General features: G+C 42.4%; 1 protein-coding gene across 1 annotated transcript; it reads left to right on the forward strand.

Moving 5' to 3' along the window:
• Positions 1 to 12,327: 12,327 nt before the first annotated feature.
• RPL14 (ribosomal protein L14) lies at positions 12,328 to 16,072 on the forward strand. Its single transcript, XM_068982670.1, has 6 exons — positions 12,328 to 12,426; positions 12,960 to 13,061; positions 13,628 to 13,722; positions 15,270 to 15,369; positions 15,474 to 15,527; positions 15,736 to 16,072. Exons 1-6 carry the CDS (start codon positions 12,424 to 12,426, stop codon positions 16,021 to 16,023), a joined length of 642 nt encoding a protein of 213 aa, XP_068838771.1. The 5' UTR covers positions 12,328 to 12,423; the 3' UTR covers positions 16,024 to 16,072.
• The last annotated feature ends 692 nt before the right edge of the window (positions 16,073 to 16,764 follow it).

The raw sequence follows: 16,764 nt of genomic DNA on the forward strand, positions 1-16,764 counted from the left end.
AGAGTATTCCTTTTAGACCTAACAGTCCTTGGAAGTTGATGTTTTTCATCCTTATTTTACCACAAGGGAAGCTGAGGTTTAGAGAAGGCAAATGGCATGCCCAGATTTGCCGGGAGCCAGCGTGAGGAACTCCGCCCATGGCAAAGGTCATGAAGAAGGAGGCCCGGCATATGCAAAGGTGTGATCAAGCCTCAGGAAACCCCGTTCCCGAGCATCTACCCCCAAAACCAGAGTACTTTACGGGGAGCTCTCCCCCATAACCATTTCTCTCAGAGAAGGAGTTAACTTGCAGCTCCAAGTTAATAAAAATTCCTGGGCGTGACAAGAGTGTTTCAACTTACGAACTCTGAAGGTTCTCTGGCCTGCTGGATCAGGCTCGTCCAGCCACATGTGATTGTTTACAGCCTCCCAACCTTGAGAGGCACGAGATGCTTTAAAACTTTCTAAATACAGACTCTTTTGAGAAGTAAGAAAATTAGTATAGTATAGTGGGTTGATTAGAAATTATATTGGTAAAGGGTTTTTTCATTTGTCCTGACAATAATCACTGCTAATTCCCTGCCCTGGGTATGACAAGGATGTCTCAGGTCAAACCTCTCTGCTGACAGACTAGCTTGTGTGACAACCTCTCAACCATAAACAGCACAGAGAGTTTGGAGTATTAGCGTAGGGCTTTTTTCATTGATGAGTCAATGTTTGCCATCAGGCCTCCATATCCTTAGGCACCTGGGAATATATTAATCAATATATTTGGAATATAGAAAAGGAAATATAGTAGTTTTTTGATGTTAGCAATACTAGACTTTTTGAGTTAATGAATTTTCTCTTTTGTTATAGATCACTGTACTTTGTTATAAATCACTATGCTATGTAAAAATGTAACTTTATCACTATCTTAAGACAAATAGATCTTAAGGGGAACATTGGTGAAGGGTTTACATTTGTTGAGCCAATATTTGCTGCTAAATCTCCATATTCCTGCCCTTATAATGAATATAACTAGCATATAGGAGAAATAAGTATTAACCTTTAAGATTAATCATGTTAAACCTTAGGTTAAGTAAATTCCTTTCTTGATTGTAACTCACTACACCCTCACCCTATAGGAATGCAACTTTATTTGGAGGGTGGCGCCTGATTTAAGAAAAAATCACCCCTGTAAAAATAAGTTTTCTAGTTAACTGACCCATATCAGAAAGGGCCATAAAATGTCAGCAGACCTCATGGCTAGAAGATGATGTAAAAACCCATAAGACCTTTGTATAATTTTATATGAAGCACCTGATTGTGACAAGGGTCAGGTCTGCTGACCCCCGCGTGACTCTGTATTCATCCCTACGTATAACAAAAAAGTACATAAACAAACCTGAAAAATAAAGAAATTGGATCAGTTTCTGGAAAGACTGATTCCCCGTGTCATTTCTTTCTCGCTCCCCGTTTTCCTGGCTGAATTCCCATCTGGTACGAGGGTACGCACCAAGCCTACTGACTTTGCCGGGGCTTCTAAGATCGGACCAGGGAGGCCTCAGTGCCTCCTCTCCCTCAGGAGAACGGAAAGACGCCTGTGGCCTTCGTAGGTGGTGATTACTATTCCACGTAAACCAGTTATTCAGCCTCCTTTTCTCCATTAATTCTCCTACTACACTATCTGTTTCTAATCTCCCTCTATATCTGTAATTAAATAAGTTTTTTCCAGGACGCCGATTTCGTCCCCACCTTCGAATTACCCTGGATCCACCTGGGCTGGACCCTGGCACAGATTCAGATAGTAAATATTGGGAACATGATAAAACTGTCTTTTGACAATCACATACTGTCTCCTATTGGAGTAATTTCCCCACCTAATGGGACATTTGTCTCATAAGAAATCAATGAGAGGACACAGTAGGTCACAGAACTCCGATATTGAGGTATCAAGTGAAGTGAAGTTGCTCAGTCGTGTCCAACTCTTTGCGACCCCATGGACTGTAGCCTACCAGGCTCCCCTGTCCATGGGATTTTCCAGGCAATAGTCCTGGATTGGATTGTCATTTCCTTTTCCAAGGGATCTTCCCAACCCAGGGATCAAATCCAGGTCTCCCGCATTGTAGACAGACACTTTACCATCTGAGCCACCAGGGAAGTCTATTGAGGTATCAAGCCAGCCAAGATAACATGAGTATTCTTGCTGGAGCTGAAGGCCATCCCATGTGCCTCTGTCCTTTTACTTTATCAGAAGTGACCCTGTCCACTGATGTAGGAGCACCAGCCTTGTTCTAGTATTCCAACCAACCCTCTACTTTTGTTGTTTTTCAATCACTAAGTCATGTCCGACTCTTTGTGACCCCATGGACTACAGCACACCAGGCTTCCTGGTCCTTCACAATCTCCCAGTTTGCTCAAATTCTTGTCCATTGAGTCAGTGATGCTAACTATCTCATCATCTGTGGCCTACTTCTTCTTCTGCCCTCAATCTTTCCCTGCATCAGAACCTTTCCCAATGAGTCGGCTCTTCACATCAGGTTGCCAAATATTTGAACTTAAACTTCAGCATCAATCCTTCCAGTGAATATTCAGGGTTGATTTTCTTTAGAATTGCCTGGTTTGATCGCCTTACTGTCCAAGGGACTTTCAAGAGTATTCTCCAACACCACAGTTCAAAAGCATGAATTCTTTAGTGCTCAGCTTTCTTTATGGTCCAACTCTCACATCCATACATGACAACTGGAAAAACCATAGCTTTGATTATATGGACTTTTGTCGGTAAAGTGACATCTCTGCTTTTTAATATGCTGTCTAGGTTTGTTATAGATTTTCTTCCAAGGAGCAAGCATCTTTTAATTTCATGGCTGCAGTCACCATCTGAAGTGATTTTGGAGCCCAAGAAAATAAAGTCTGTCACTGTTTCCATTGTTTCCCCATCTATTTGCCATGAAGTGATAGGACCAGATGCCATGATCTTCATTTTTTGAATGTTGAGTTTTAAGCCAGCTTTTTCATTCTCCTCTTTCACTTTCATCAAGAGGCTCTTTAGTTCTTCTTCACTTTATCCCATAAGGGTGGTGTCATCTTCGTATCTGAGGTTATTGATATTTCTCCCGGCAATCTTGATTCCAGCTTGTGCTTCATTCAGCCCAGCATTTCGCATGATGTACTCTGCATATAAGTTAAATAAGCAGGGTAATAAAATATAGCCTGACATACTCCTTTCCCAATTTGTAACCAGTTCATTGTTCCATGTCCAGTTCTAATTGTTGCTTCTTGACCTGCATACAGATTTCTCAGGAGGCAGGTAAGGTGGTCTGGTATTCCCATCTCTTGAAGAATTTTCCAGTCTGTTGTGATCTGCACACTCAAAGGCTTTAGCGTAGTCAATGAAGCAGATGTTTTTCTGAAATTCTCTTGCTTTTTCAATGATCCAGCGGATGTTGGCAATTTGATCTCTGGTTCCTCTGCCTTTTCTAAATCCAGCTTGAACATCTCAAAGTTCTCAGTTTATAGGGTATTATAGCCTCCCTTTGAGAATTTTGAGCATTAATTTGCTAGCGTGTGGGATGAGTGCAATTGTGCCGTAGTTTGAACATTCTTTGGCATTGCTTTTCTTTGAATGAAAACTGACCTTTTCCAGTCCTGTGGCCACTGCTGAGCCTTCCAAATTTACTGGCATATTGAGTGCAGCATTTTCACAGCATCATCTTTCAGGATTTAAAATAGCTCAGCTGGTGTTCCATCACCTCTACGAGGTTTGTTGGTAGTGATGCATCCTAAGGCCCATTTGACTTCACATTCCAGGATGTCTGGCTCTAGGTTAGTGATCACACCATGTGGTTATCTGGGTCATATTTGTATAGTTCTTCTGTGTATGCTTGTCACCTCTTCTTAGTATCTTCTGCTTCTGTTAGGTCCATACCATTTCTGTCCTTTATTGTGCCCATTTTTGCATGAAATGTTCCCTTGGTATTGTTATGCTCCGAGCCCATATCTCCGAACCGACCGAGAGAGCAAGTCCACCACAGTAATGCAAAAACAAGAAGGGAGTTTATCTCTAGCGCGCTAGGGCTCAAGTCTCATCCCACACAAGGGAATCCGACAAGAGCCCCGAACAAAGGAGTATGGCGGCTTATATACAGGCAGTTCTTTGTCTCAGTTACAGGAGTAGCTGGCGTTACATGATTGGCCAGGCAGGATGAGCGCATATCCTGTCTCTTTCTGGTAAACATGACTCAGGTCCTAGAGCCTGTCGTTTGGTCCCTAACAGTATATGTAATTTTCTTGAAGAGATCTCTAGTCTTTCTTATTCTATCGCTTTCCTCTATTTCTTTGCAAATGGGTCTCACTTGGGTGCTTATGGGTAAGCTCCTGCACACTAAGAGAAAAGTTATATAACCTAAAGCTGTCAAACAACTTGTTAAATAACACAGGACACAGGGAGGGATCACCACTGTAAAAAACTCAACACTATCCATTGCAGTCCTGCTTCTGGTTTCCATTTGGCCTGCTCTCCTTTTCTGGAAGCATACTTTTGCTTTTTTTAAACTAAAACTCTGGCTGTTTAAAACTGTGCTGTCTGTTGATTGAATCATTTTCTTTGGGAGCACAAGAACAAAAGTATTGCCATTTTGCTGGTAACACTACTTCCTCTGGTACAAGTACAAACTCCATTTGCACTGGAAATTCTTTTTAAAACAATTTTTTTCTCCTGGTTGTGCCATGCAGCTTGTGAGATCTTAGATCCCTGACCAGGGATTGAACTCAGCCACAGTAGGGAAAGTGCTGAGTCCTAACCACTAGACCACAGGGAATTTCCTAAAACGATCTTATAAAACAGATAGCAAATCTCAGAAACATGCTCAGCAGACACATTTGCCCTGAGGCAAGTTCCAAGTTCCAAGTTCCATATAGTTCAGCAACTCAGAAAACGTTCCAGCCACTGTCAGTGCCCATAAAGCAGAAGTAAATGTTTTTCTGGCACTCTCTTGCTTTTTTGATGTGTGAATCACAACAACCCGTGGAAAATTCTTCAAGAGATGGGAATACCATACCAGTTTACCTGCCTCCTGAGAAATCTGTATGCAGGTCAAGAAGCAACAATTAGAACTGGACGTGGAACAACAGACTGTTTTTAAATCGGGAAAGGAATACGTCAAGGCTGTATATTGTCACCCTGCTTACTTAACTTATATGTAGAGTACATCATGCGAAATGCTGGGCTGGATGAAACACAAACTGGAATCAACATTGCAGGAGAAATATCAATAACCTCAGACATGCAGATGATACCACCCTTATGGCAGAAAGTGAAGAAGAACTAAAGAGCCTCTTGATGAAAGTGAAAGAGGAGAGTGAAAAAGTTGGTTTAAAATTCAACATTCAGAAAACTAAGATCATGGCATCTGGTCCCATTACTTCATGGCAAATAGATGAGGAAACAGTAGAAACAGACTTTATTTTCTTGGGCTCCAAAATCACTGCAGATGGTGACTGCAGCCATGAAATTAAAAGGCACTTGCTCCTCAGAAGAAAAGTTATGACCAACCTAGACAGCATATTAAAAAGCAGAGATATTACTTTGCCAACAAAAATATGTCTAGTCAAAGCTCTGTTTTTTCTAGTAGTCATGTATGGATGTGAGAGTTGGACTAAAAAGAAAGCTGACTGCTGAAGAATCAATGTTTTTGAACTATGGTGTTGGATAAGACTCTTGAGAGTTCCTTGGACAGTAAGGAGATCCAACCAGTCCATCCTAAAGGAAATCAGTCCTGAATAATCACTGGATGGACTGATACTGAAGCTGAAACGCCAATACTTTGGCCACCTGATGCGAAGAGCTGACTCATTTGAAACAACCCTGATGCTGGGCAAGACTGAAGTCAGGAGAAGGGGATGACGGAGGATGAGACAGTTGGATGGCATCACCGACTCAACAGACATGAATTAGAGTAAACTCTGGGAGTTGGTGATGGACAGGGAGGCCTGGTGTGCTTCAGTCCATGGAGTCGCAGAGTCGGACATGACTGAGCAACCGAACTGAACTGGTCAGTGTAAATACAGGTCAAAGTCATTCAAGACCTTATGCATATTAGGTGTCCTGAGGAATACCCGTTAGGGGCAGCCGAAGCTCTTGCTTCCTTCCAGAATGCCTCTGACAGATTCTGATCCTTTCTACCCCCAGGTGGGACATGGACAAGTATAAGAAAAAGTGAAAGTTAGTCCCAAAGTCGTGTCTGACTCTTTGCAGTTCCATGAACTGCAGCCTGTCCTGCTTCTCTGTCCGTGGAATTCTCCAGGCAAGAGTACTGGAGTGGGTTGCCATTTCCTTCTCCAGGGGATCTTCCTGACCTGGGGATGGAACCCAGATCTCCTGCATTGCAGGCAGATTCTTTACCAACTGAGCCACTAGGAAAGCCCATAGACAGGTATAGTGGCTAAAATAGTGACCATAATGAAGAAGGTTATTAATGCTGGCATAAGAAACAATGGCAACTAATTCAATCTCAGACCCATTCCCCCTCTTCCTGAAAATCAAAGGATGGAGCTGAAAGTTCCAACCCTCTAATCACAGAGTTGGTTCTCCAGGCAACCGGCCCCCATACTACTTTTAAAAGTCACCTTATTAACATAACAAATACAGCTGAGTTAAAAAAAAAAAGACACCTTTATCACTCTCAACATTTAGGAAATTCTAAGTTTTAGCCATCTGAATGACCAAATAAATATTTTCCTTATAAATCACAATGTCCCACTTCTCTTCCTCCTCCCAGTATTCACTCCATTCATTCAAGGATGCCTGCATCAAACCGAGGTGAGATGCGAAGTGCTTTGAGAATGCTTTTAGTGGTACATGACTTAGTGGTACAGTCACCAAATTGGTGACTGACTCTACTGCACAGGACCAAATAATAGCTGAGTTCAACTCCTGTAGCTTAGAAGCCAAGAACAAATTCTTCCAGCTGGCCACTCATGACATCACCCTCTGATCATCAAAACCCCACAGTAATTCCTTTGCTAAACCCCAGGCTGCTATTCTCTACAAGAAGCATTAGGTTGGGAGATTCTGTCATGTCAATAACCTCTACAAAGTCAATTAGATATTAACAAAGCTCCACTTACCTTCCTTACTCTGGTGAAAACAGCACACAAAGAGGGGGAGATTTTCTTTGGAAGAGATTCTGATCACACTCAAGAATTCAGCTGCTTTTACCTGCTCCGGGAGCTTGTTCTGGATTTGAAGGCTTATTAGTTTATCGGTTCATTCTGTATTTGTTCAGTTATTCCCAGAGCACCGTGCAGTACATAGCTAATGTTCTCTTTCAATACTGGGTCTAATCCTGTAATATAATGTGAGAATGCATATTTAATCCTGATGTTAGTGAGCCTTCTATGCGACAGAATATTCTATCTCCCACAGAAAGTGAGTTCAACAGTCTACTTTAGATCATGACACCTTTTGTCAACAACTTCTAGTACTCAGGGGCAACAAAAGCCTCCAGCTTTGCTGTGGCCTTACTATGTTCTGATATTTTTCCCCAAGTATAGATCTGATATGTTTCCCAAGTATTTTTTTGAAATTTATTTTATTGAAGTATAGTTGATTTAGTGTTAATTTCTGCTGCACAGCAAAGCAATTCAGTTACACACGTGTGTGTGTGCATGTGTGTATGTATAATAATAAGGTCCTACTGTAGAGCACAGGGAACTATATTTAATATCCTATGGCAAACTATAATGAAAAAGAATACACATATTTTTTTCAATATCCTGTGGTAAACTATGACATATATATATAAACTATACTAAAATATAGTATAAATGAAAGAATATATATGTCATTATAGATTATAGCTTACCACAGGATGCTGAATGTAGCTCCCTGTGCTATACAGTAGGTGCTTATTATTTATCCATTCTATGCATAATAGTTTGCAAATGCCAATCCCCTTGATCAATCACCATCTTTTCCCAAGTAATTTCTGGACACTGGGCCAGTCTGTATTGGCACAGAAACCAATACTACCTCCTTGGTTGTTAAACAGAACAGACAGACCAAAAATACTCCATCCAGACATTGGAGTATTGGAGGAACTTGTAGTACTAAAAAACAAAACCAAACTGGGCATTACATCCCAAGAGTCCTGACCCACTTCAGAGCCTGTTAGCTTCTTTGTGAACTGGAAGTCAGAAGTGAGGAACCACTGGGTTAGTAAGTAAGCTTCATCTGATACTACTTAGGTTCTTGTGATTTAATAGGCCAATGTCCTCCTCATGATGGACATTTTATTCATCCATGGATGTGTAACTTCCTGTGGTTTGTGAGTTTACCTCCTGCTTTGCAACAGAAAAGATTTAAAACTTCCCCATGGATGAAACCCTCAGGAAATCTTCCTGTATACCATCAACATTTCTGTTAATTAAAAATTAGCTGTTTCAGAAAGTAAAATCTGCATGACTATTCATTGTGCAGGAAAATCAGATACAAGTAAATAGGAAAACAGTATTTCTGCCAATGAATGCCACATCTGTGAAGAGTCATGTTAACTTTCTTCTTTAAGTGACTACTGCTTTCTTACTCATTGAGAAACTTGGTTGTCTAAAATCAAAGCATCTGGAAAATCTTGTGCTTTATATTTTATCAGTACGAATGAAACCATTTCAATTTATTTTCCAGGGATAAAGCTTCAGAAACGGTGTTTCTGGACAACATTTTAATAAAAATAGGATCATGGATCCGTTTTGTTGTCTTAGGGCTGATATTTTCACTTTAGAAAATTCTGCTCTGCTTTGTCAAAGCAATATTTCATTTGTACTTCATCTAACTTCATGTCCCCACAATCCTATAACCCTACCTCATTCTTTCATTCAGTTATATGTCCCATAACATCTCTGGTGTGCAGTGTCCTTCATTATAATTTTATCAAGAGATCTGGCTTTGTTGTACTACAGGTTTATTCCTGGTGGTCTTAGGTTGATGGGGCTTGGACCCTGTCTTGTTCAGCTTCCAGGGTTCAAACAGGAAAAAATTTTAAACAGTTGTGTGAATGAAAAATGCTGCCATATCAGTAACAAAGGATGTTGCAGCCATCAATTACTGTAACTACCCCAACTATGCACCCAGAGGGGAATCACAACGGAAAAAAGAACAGCATATTGTTTCTAGACAGCCCTAGAAGGACTACAGCTATAATACACTGTAGCTATAATAGCTAAACTATTGCTCAGTCATGTCCAACTCTTTGCGGTCCCATGGACTTGCAGCCCACCAGGTTCCTCTACCCACAGAATTTTCCAGGTAAGAATACTAGACAGGGGTGCCATTCCCTTCTCCAGAGGATCTTTCCAACCCAAGGATTGAACCCGGTCTCCCACATTGCAGGCAGATTCTCCATGGTCTGAGACACGATGGGAGCCCATTATCAAAGAGATAATTTCAAAGAGCCCACACTCTTGCATTTTCCCACACATAAAAAAAGCACTAAATTCATGAACTTCACAGGTGTTTTTATAAAACTGTGTATCCTGGCTCCTCCCTTACCTCCTCAGTAGTCCCTCAGAGAGATCTGAGAGGCTATCTTCCAATCTTAAGTCCTCAGAAAAGACACCAAATACGACATAATTCTCAACTGTTAGGTGGTATAGTTTTTTCACTTGACTGTAGTATGCATTTTTCATCCCTAAATATAATATGCCAGGTAAGCATACTGTCTACCATGCCAGTTTCATTATAATTGGGATGAGTTCATATCCCAGAAAGGGTACAGGAACAAGGTTGTCACGGTACTCGGTGGCTTTTACTTCACTTCTTGGAACAGGCTTAGATTTTCTTTTTCTCTTTTTAGTCCCAAACACTTCCTCTTCTAAACTGATGCTTCCATCCCTCATGACTGAGGGGAATAAAAAACTCGAGACACATTTACTCGAAGCTGTACAGGTAGACAGCTCTGGCCACTCTGACATTCGCGGGTATTGTGGAAACTGGGGGGAAGGGGACACGCTGCTGCCCACCCCCGCAATCCGTGGCCTGGATCCAGGACCAGCGTAATCCTCTGCTCTCAGCCTCAAACTGAAACCCGAAGCAGGGCGCCGCCTCGCCTTTAACATTCACTTCTTGTCACAAATAGGGACTAGGGCGCGCGGCTTAAAAGGAAACATAGTTTCCAAGACACTTCACGCTCACTAAACACCTGACCTCTACCATGCTATGCAGCCACCATGTTTCCCGCTGGCGCCGGCTTTCATTCGCCTTTCCTCTCAGTGATTGGACGAGTAGGAACGGCGTACGGCAGGGGCGTGGCCCCGCAGGGAGAGGCTGAGAAAACTACCGTATGGGGCCAGGACACCATCTTGGATCCTGGCATCGTCCTCGAGTTGCCCTTCCTCCTGGTGATTGGACGAGCCGGTTAGATGGCCCGGAAGGGACGTAACCAGCCAACCAGACCTGGGAGCATGCGTTTTCTTTTCCCTTGTTTCAAGGGTGTAACTGTATGAAATGCTCTTGCTCATTCCTGGACGAACCTGACGTCGCGAGACAGAAAAGGCTTGCTTGGAGAGTTATCTTGCATTTTAATGGCGCTTTGAAAAACCTGAAAACTGCCTGGGGCTGCTTGGGAAGGCGTCTTAAAATGCTTCAAGGAAGCGTTGTCATTTTTCAAAGAGAAAGATGGGGAGCACATTCTAGTAAGAGGAGGCTGATTACATGAAAAGTCCCGAAACTTGTACCTATTGCGATATTAGGGATAAAGGAGGCAGAATGCCCAGACAGGAAACAACCTAGAAAGGGGTTGGGATTAGACTATGGAGGTCTTGAATTGCTGGGGAGTTAGGACCTTATTCTGTAGATTGGGTCAGCGGTCCCATCTTTTTAGCACCAGGGACCAGTTTCGGGGAAGATAACTGCTCCCCTCCTGCTGTGGGTCTTGGTTACAGGGAATTGGAGACCCCAGAACTATGTGGTGAAAAATGGACTTATGGAGTACTTCAAACAAGTGTGACATAATCATTTAGTGAACTCTAGAAAAATAACTGGGGAATCCCAAAATCTTTCCCAAAGTATTCAGTGAACGACTTGGGGAGCTTGTTTATTAAATGCAAATTTTTGCTCCTCTGCAGACCTGCTGATCAAGATTCTCTGGTTGTAGAGCTAGGAAATGTGTTTGGGGGAAAGAAATGCACAAATAAAGGCAGAGATTTGAATGTTCACAAGATGAACACACTCGTGTAACCAACACCCAGATGAAGAAACTCACCAACAGCTCAAAAACTCCGCTTCCCCCTCCAAGCCACTGCTTCCTGCACCAGGGGTAAAAGTGACTACTAACGTAGATTAGTTTGCCTGATTTGATTTTTCTATAAATGAAATTACAGAGCATATACTTGAGACCTATGAAACAACTAGCCTGTATTTTTAAATGTCAGTAATATGAACAAGGGTAGGTTTATTACAGATTTTAAAAGACCAGACATAACTAAATGCAGGTTGTAACCCTTCACAAGATCATAGGCCCGGAAGGCTTTTTTCATTTGCTGGGAATAACATAAATGGAACAATTGCTAATAGTTAAATAAGGAGTGCAAATTAATAAATTACGTGGGAATTCCCTGGTGATCCAGTGGTGAGGATTCTGGGCTTTCACTCTAGGTCAAGAGTCTGGACACTTGGTCTGGGAACTAGGATCCTGCAAGGCTTGAGGCACAGCCAAAATCATACATATATACATACATGTGTATATATAAGTGTGTGTGTATATATATATATGCATACACATGTATATGTGACTATTATACAGATATATGACTATTATTAACTTACTGAATTTGAGTATTGTACTGATTATGTAAAGTCATGCCCTTGTTTCTAGGAAACATCACATTTAAGTGTAAAGGAACATCATGTCTGCAGTTTCCTCTCAAATGGGTCAAAAAAATTATTAAGCAATAGAAAAATGTTAACATTTGGGAACTCGAAATGAAAACGGGAATTACTTATACTTGTTTTGTAACTTTTCTGTAAAGTCTGAATTCTTTTAAGAAGAAAGGTTAATAAAATTAATGGGGTCACTTACGGAGAGAAAAAAATTGTACTAAGACATCAGCAACATTTAGACTAGTGAAGAAAAGATGGAAGAATGTTAAAAGATGAAGTCAAAAGGACTGCAAACAGTCACAAAAGAAAGCACAGTTTCTGTGCTCTTCTGCACCTTTAAGTCTTAAGAGACAGCTGCTCACGCGCGGTGTCGACTCAGCCAAGCCCTCGAAACCCAACCGCGAAAGCATAGCAGAGCTCCAGCAGACTCCGCCATGTTTTCCCAGTGAGCATGTGTGCGCATACGTGCTTACGTCCCAACCAATCGGTGCCCACGTCGGCGACTTTTTCACTACCGGGGCGGGGCGGCCTTCTACACAGGCGCAGGGTTGGGCGGGCCTTCTTCCTTCTCGCCGAACGCCGCCGACATGGTGAGTATCGCCGGCGCGCGCTCCATGTCTGACCCCTATGCCGCTCCAGCTTTGCCTGGGCTGGGGGCCGGAGGCGAGCAGCGGCGCTCAGTGGATCTTAGGTATAGTGCAGTGAGGTTCCCCGGGTGGGCAAGACACAAGAGTTGGGAGCTTTCAGGATGCGCGTCCGAGGAGCGCGTGGAGAGCCCGGCAGGCCGGGCGCTCGCTGGGCCACGCGTGCGCGCTCTGGCCGCCTCCGCTGTATCGTTGCGGCGGCCAGTCGCCTAGCCCGCCCGCCGGGGCCGAAGCAGGACAGGGCATGGTGGTCTGGCCGTGCTGGCTTCGTAGACGGGGAGGCCAGCGGGAGACTGACTTGCTACCGTTTCCTCTGTGGATTTCGTCCATCCTGGTTGTTCCATGGCACTTCGGCGTGTTCTCCTCAACATTCTTTTTTCCTGTTTTTAGCCGCACTATCTTTAAATTGCAAAGACTGGCAAACTGGATCGTATTTTTAATCGGTCTCGCTGTTCTCTCCCCCCGCCTCCCAATTTTAGGTGTTCAGGCGCTTCGTAGAGGTTGGCCGGGTGGCCTACGTCTCCTTTGGGCCTCATGCCGGGAAGCTGGTCGCGATTGTAGATGTTATTGATCAGAACAGGGTAAGTGTAAGGAAAAGTGTCACGGCTTTACGTGGCAGTGTAGACGACAATGGTAATGGTTTCAGCGGCCCTCTTAAGCTAGGAGTACTGTGGGTGGTAGTTTTACTTAAACAGCCAGCGCAAATAGGGGTTACAGAGCAGAGGCTTGAATTGACCTGTTATTCCTGGGTTTGAGTAGTACTTCTAAACTAGGCAGTTTTAAACTAAAGGTGGGCTAAAACATGGGCGAGATGTAAATCACTTATTATGTTCAAAGCGAGTTTGGAACAAAGCCATAGAAAGCCTTTTCTTTCACATAGAAAGCCCTTGTTTCCTGTTGTCACTATTTGAGCACCACAAACTAAGGGATTGAGCAGATAGTTTTTTTGTGGGAAATGGAAGTATTAAAGACAAAACTATGTGTTGGGTTCTATGCTTAACTATCACTGCTAACTCTTTTTAACCTTTAAGAAAGCATTTAAATATAAGAATTTGATGATTCTGAAAAGACTAATACTATGCAGGATATCTGCATTTTGAATGCTGTTACATTTTTATACTGAGATCCTTGATCTTATGTCTTCTAGGCTTTGGTGGATGGACCTTGCACTCAAGTAAGGAGACAAGCTATGCCTTTCAAATGCATGCAGCTCACTGACTTCATCCTCAAGTTCCCACACAGGTCACTATCCAACTATCACCCTTCCCATAGTTTTGTTAATACTAGTAAAAGTTTGCTTAATTTCATTTAAAAATGTTGTTGGTTATTTCGTTTTCCTCTTGAGAATATAGTAAGCAGTGGGAAAGTGAGAGCCATTTAGAAGAGAGAGTTGCATTGTAAAAGTAGACATTTACTTCTAAAATGCCCTGCGATCCGGTGGTTCTCTGGCTTTCCCTTTGTCCGGATTTCCCATTCTTTTCCTCTTGTACCCCTTTCTTTCAGGATTTGCACAACAAAGAACTTTCTGTATATGTAGTTTCCTGAACATGTGTTAGTCAATTTTAGCTTTAGAACAAAAAAAAACCATCATTAGTTGAACTTTTCATATGTGTCAGCTAATATTTAACATAACATCATCTCCTTATGACAGCCACCAAAGAGGTTCTCTTCCTGGCTATTCATGAGCAATTAAGGCAGCCATTCTGTGATTCTTGGCTTGATGTAGGTTACAGAAGTTAAAAACTGATGTGTTGCTGTGTGGTGACGATTGCTTGCAATGTAACCTGTGCTATGACTGGTTTACTTTCTAAGCATACTGGATTTTGATGTTTGAAACAAATACCAAAGTGGTTACAATTCCATTTTATGGCATTTGAACGCAAATCTTTAGGCATTACTGTACAGAATAAAACACGGCATAAGGGACAACTACGTTATGGCTCAGACGGTAAAGCATCTGGTCTACAATGCGGGAGACCTGGGTTTGATCCCTGGGTCAGGAAGATCCCCTGGAGAAGGAAATGGCAATCCATTCCAGTACTCTTGCCTGGAAAATCCCATGGACAGAGGAGCCTGGTAGGCTACAGTCCATGAGGTCGCAAAGAGTCGGACACGACTGAGCAACTTCACTTCACTTCACGTTATTCTTTATGAAAAGGAAATTGCTTTCTGCTGCTGCTGCTGCTAAGTCGCTTCAGTCGTATCCAACTCTATGCGACCCCAGAGATGGACGGCAGCCCACCAGGCTCCCCCGTCCCTGGGATTCTCCAGGCAAGAACACTGGAGTGGGTTGCCATTTCCTTCTCCAATGAAAGTGAAAAGTGAAAGTGAAGTTGTTCAGTCATGTCCGACTCTTCGCAACCCCATGGACTGCAGCCTACCAGGCTTCTCCGCCCATGGGATTTTCCAGGCAAGAGTTCTGGAGTGGGTTGCCATTGCCTTCTCCAATTGCTTTCTACTCATCCACTATTTGGGTCATATATGCACATTGTTGGAGGTGATTTTTAAGCCCAAAAAGTGGAGTGGTTCACATATTTTTATTAAATTGTGTTTTGAGGATGTAAGACATCTTGGCTTAGTGGACACTGTTGGAACAAGCAGAAGATAACATTGTGCCTTGTGCTGTTTTCTGTGGAGACACAATAACTGGCAGTAGAAAAAACAAGGGTTCTTGTGGCATTTTTCTTGTGCTTTTTTAACTTGTGCTTTTTCGGAGGATGAAAAGCTGTCCTTGAATCTGTGTGACCTCAGAGCTGATTTCTTAAATCTTTGTTCTTGGCTCTTTCCAGTGCCCGCCAGAAGTATGTCCGGAAAGCCTGGGAGAAGGCAGATATCAATGCAAAGTGGGCAGCCACAAGGTGGGCCAAGAAGATTGAAGCCAGAGAAAAGGTAATGATTTGAGTTATTTGAAGTTGGACATGTTCTGATTTTGGGGAATTAGAAGGTGGTTTGACAGAGTTGTTTTTTTTTTTTTTTTTTTTTCAATAACACAGAAAGCCAAGATGACAGATTTTGATCGTTACAAAGTCATGAAGGCAAGGAAAATGGTAAGTTTTTGTGATGGTTGTATTCCAGCCCTGAATTTATTTGTCTGGTAATTATGTTTGCCTAAGTTTCTAGACCACAAAGTTAACATCATAGAAGTGTTAGATGTTATAATGGTGGTCTCCTGTACCTATTTACATATCCATACATATAGGATGGGTCAGAGTTTTGTGTGCATATATAATGAACATTTTTATTGAAATTTTTCAGAGGAACAGACTAATCAAGATTGAAGTTAAGAAACTTCAAAAGGCAGCTCTCCTGAAAGCTTCTCCCAAGAAAGCCCTTGCTGCTAAGGGGGCAGCTGCAGTAGCTGCTGCTGCTGCCAAGGTTCCAGCAAAAAAGATGACCACTGAGGGTAAGAAGGCTCCAGCCCAGAAGGTTCCTGCCCAGAAAGCTGCAGGCCAGAAGGCAGCACCTCCTCCTAAAACTCAGAAGGGTCAGAAAGCTCCATCCCAGAAAGCACCTGCTCCAAAGGCATCTGGCAAGAAAGCATGAGTGCATAAGAGGCTATTCAAATCAGAATAAAAGTTCTTTTTGATGTGCTGGCAAATTATTTAATCTGTGGATTAAAGTCTTTTTGCCTGGGCTGGGTTTATGAGGCAGATTGATGGTAGGATTGTTACTGTCCTCATTGGAAAAGGAATTCCTGAGTCCCACTCTGTCCAGACTCAGATACTATCAAGTCATCACACAAAGTAATGTTCTTAAGGGAAATCATGATAATTAGACCACTGGGTTAATTTTCTTTGCTTGTACAAATACACATCTCATAAATAACTAAAATCCCAGATGCTTCTGATGCTCAAGAGTAAATTTTCTTACAAAAATACACTGTAGGTAAACAAATACTACATTTTGATAGGTTGATTACTTAGTTACCAGTTCCCAGTCATTTCTCATTTTTGTTTAGTGGCATTAATAGGCAACTGATACAGTGTAATAGTTGCTGTGATAGAGGAAATACAGGCAATTTTGGGTTACTTGTCCTAACAAGGACAAGGGGGGTTGTCTAAAGTGGAATCTTCAGCTTCCACCCAGAATATGGTGTGGGGGAAGGGAGGTATGAATCTCAGGCATGTAGAAGACTTGCCAGAGACCACAGGACTGGGAAGCCAGGTGTTAGCTCTGTGGTGGGAGGATAGTGTGTAGAAAGCCATAGAGTGCTTTTTAAATAGAGTGATGTCTAAAATTTACATTGTGTCCTGTTGAACGAACTGAAACATGGGACAGGAAGAG

Source organism: Capricornis sumatraensis, chromosome 10 (assembly GCF_032405125.1).
Source record: "Capricornis sumatraensis isolate serow.1 chromosome 10, serow.2, whole genome shotgun sequence".
Taxonomy (NCBI): Eukaryota; Metazoa; Chordata; class Mammalia; order Artiodactyla; family Bovidae; genus Capricornis; species Capricornis sumatraensis.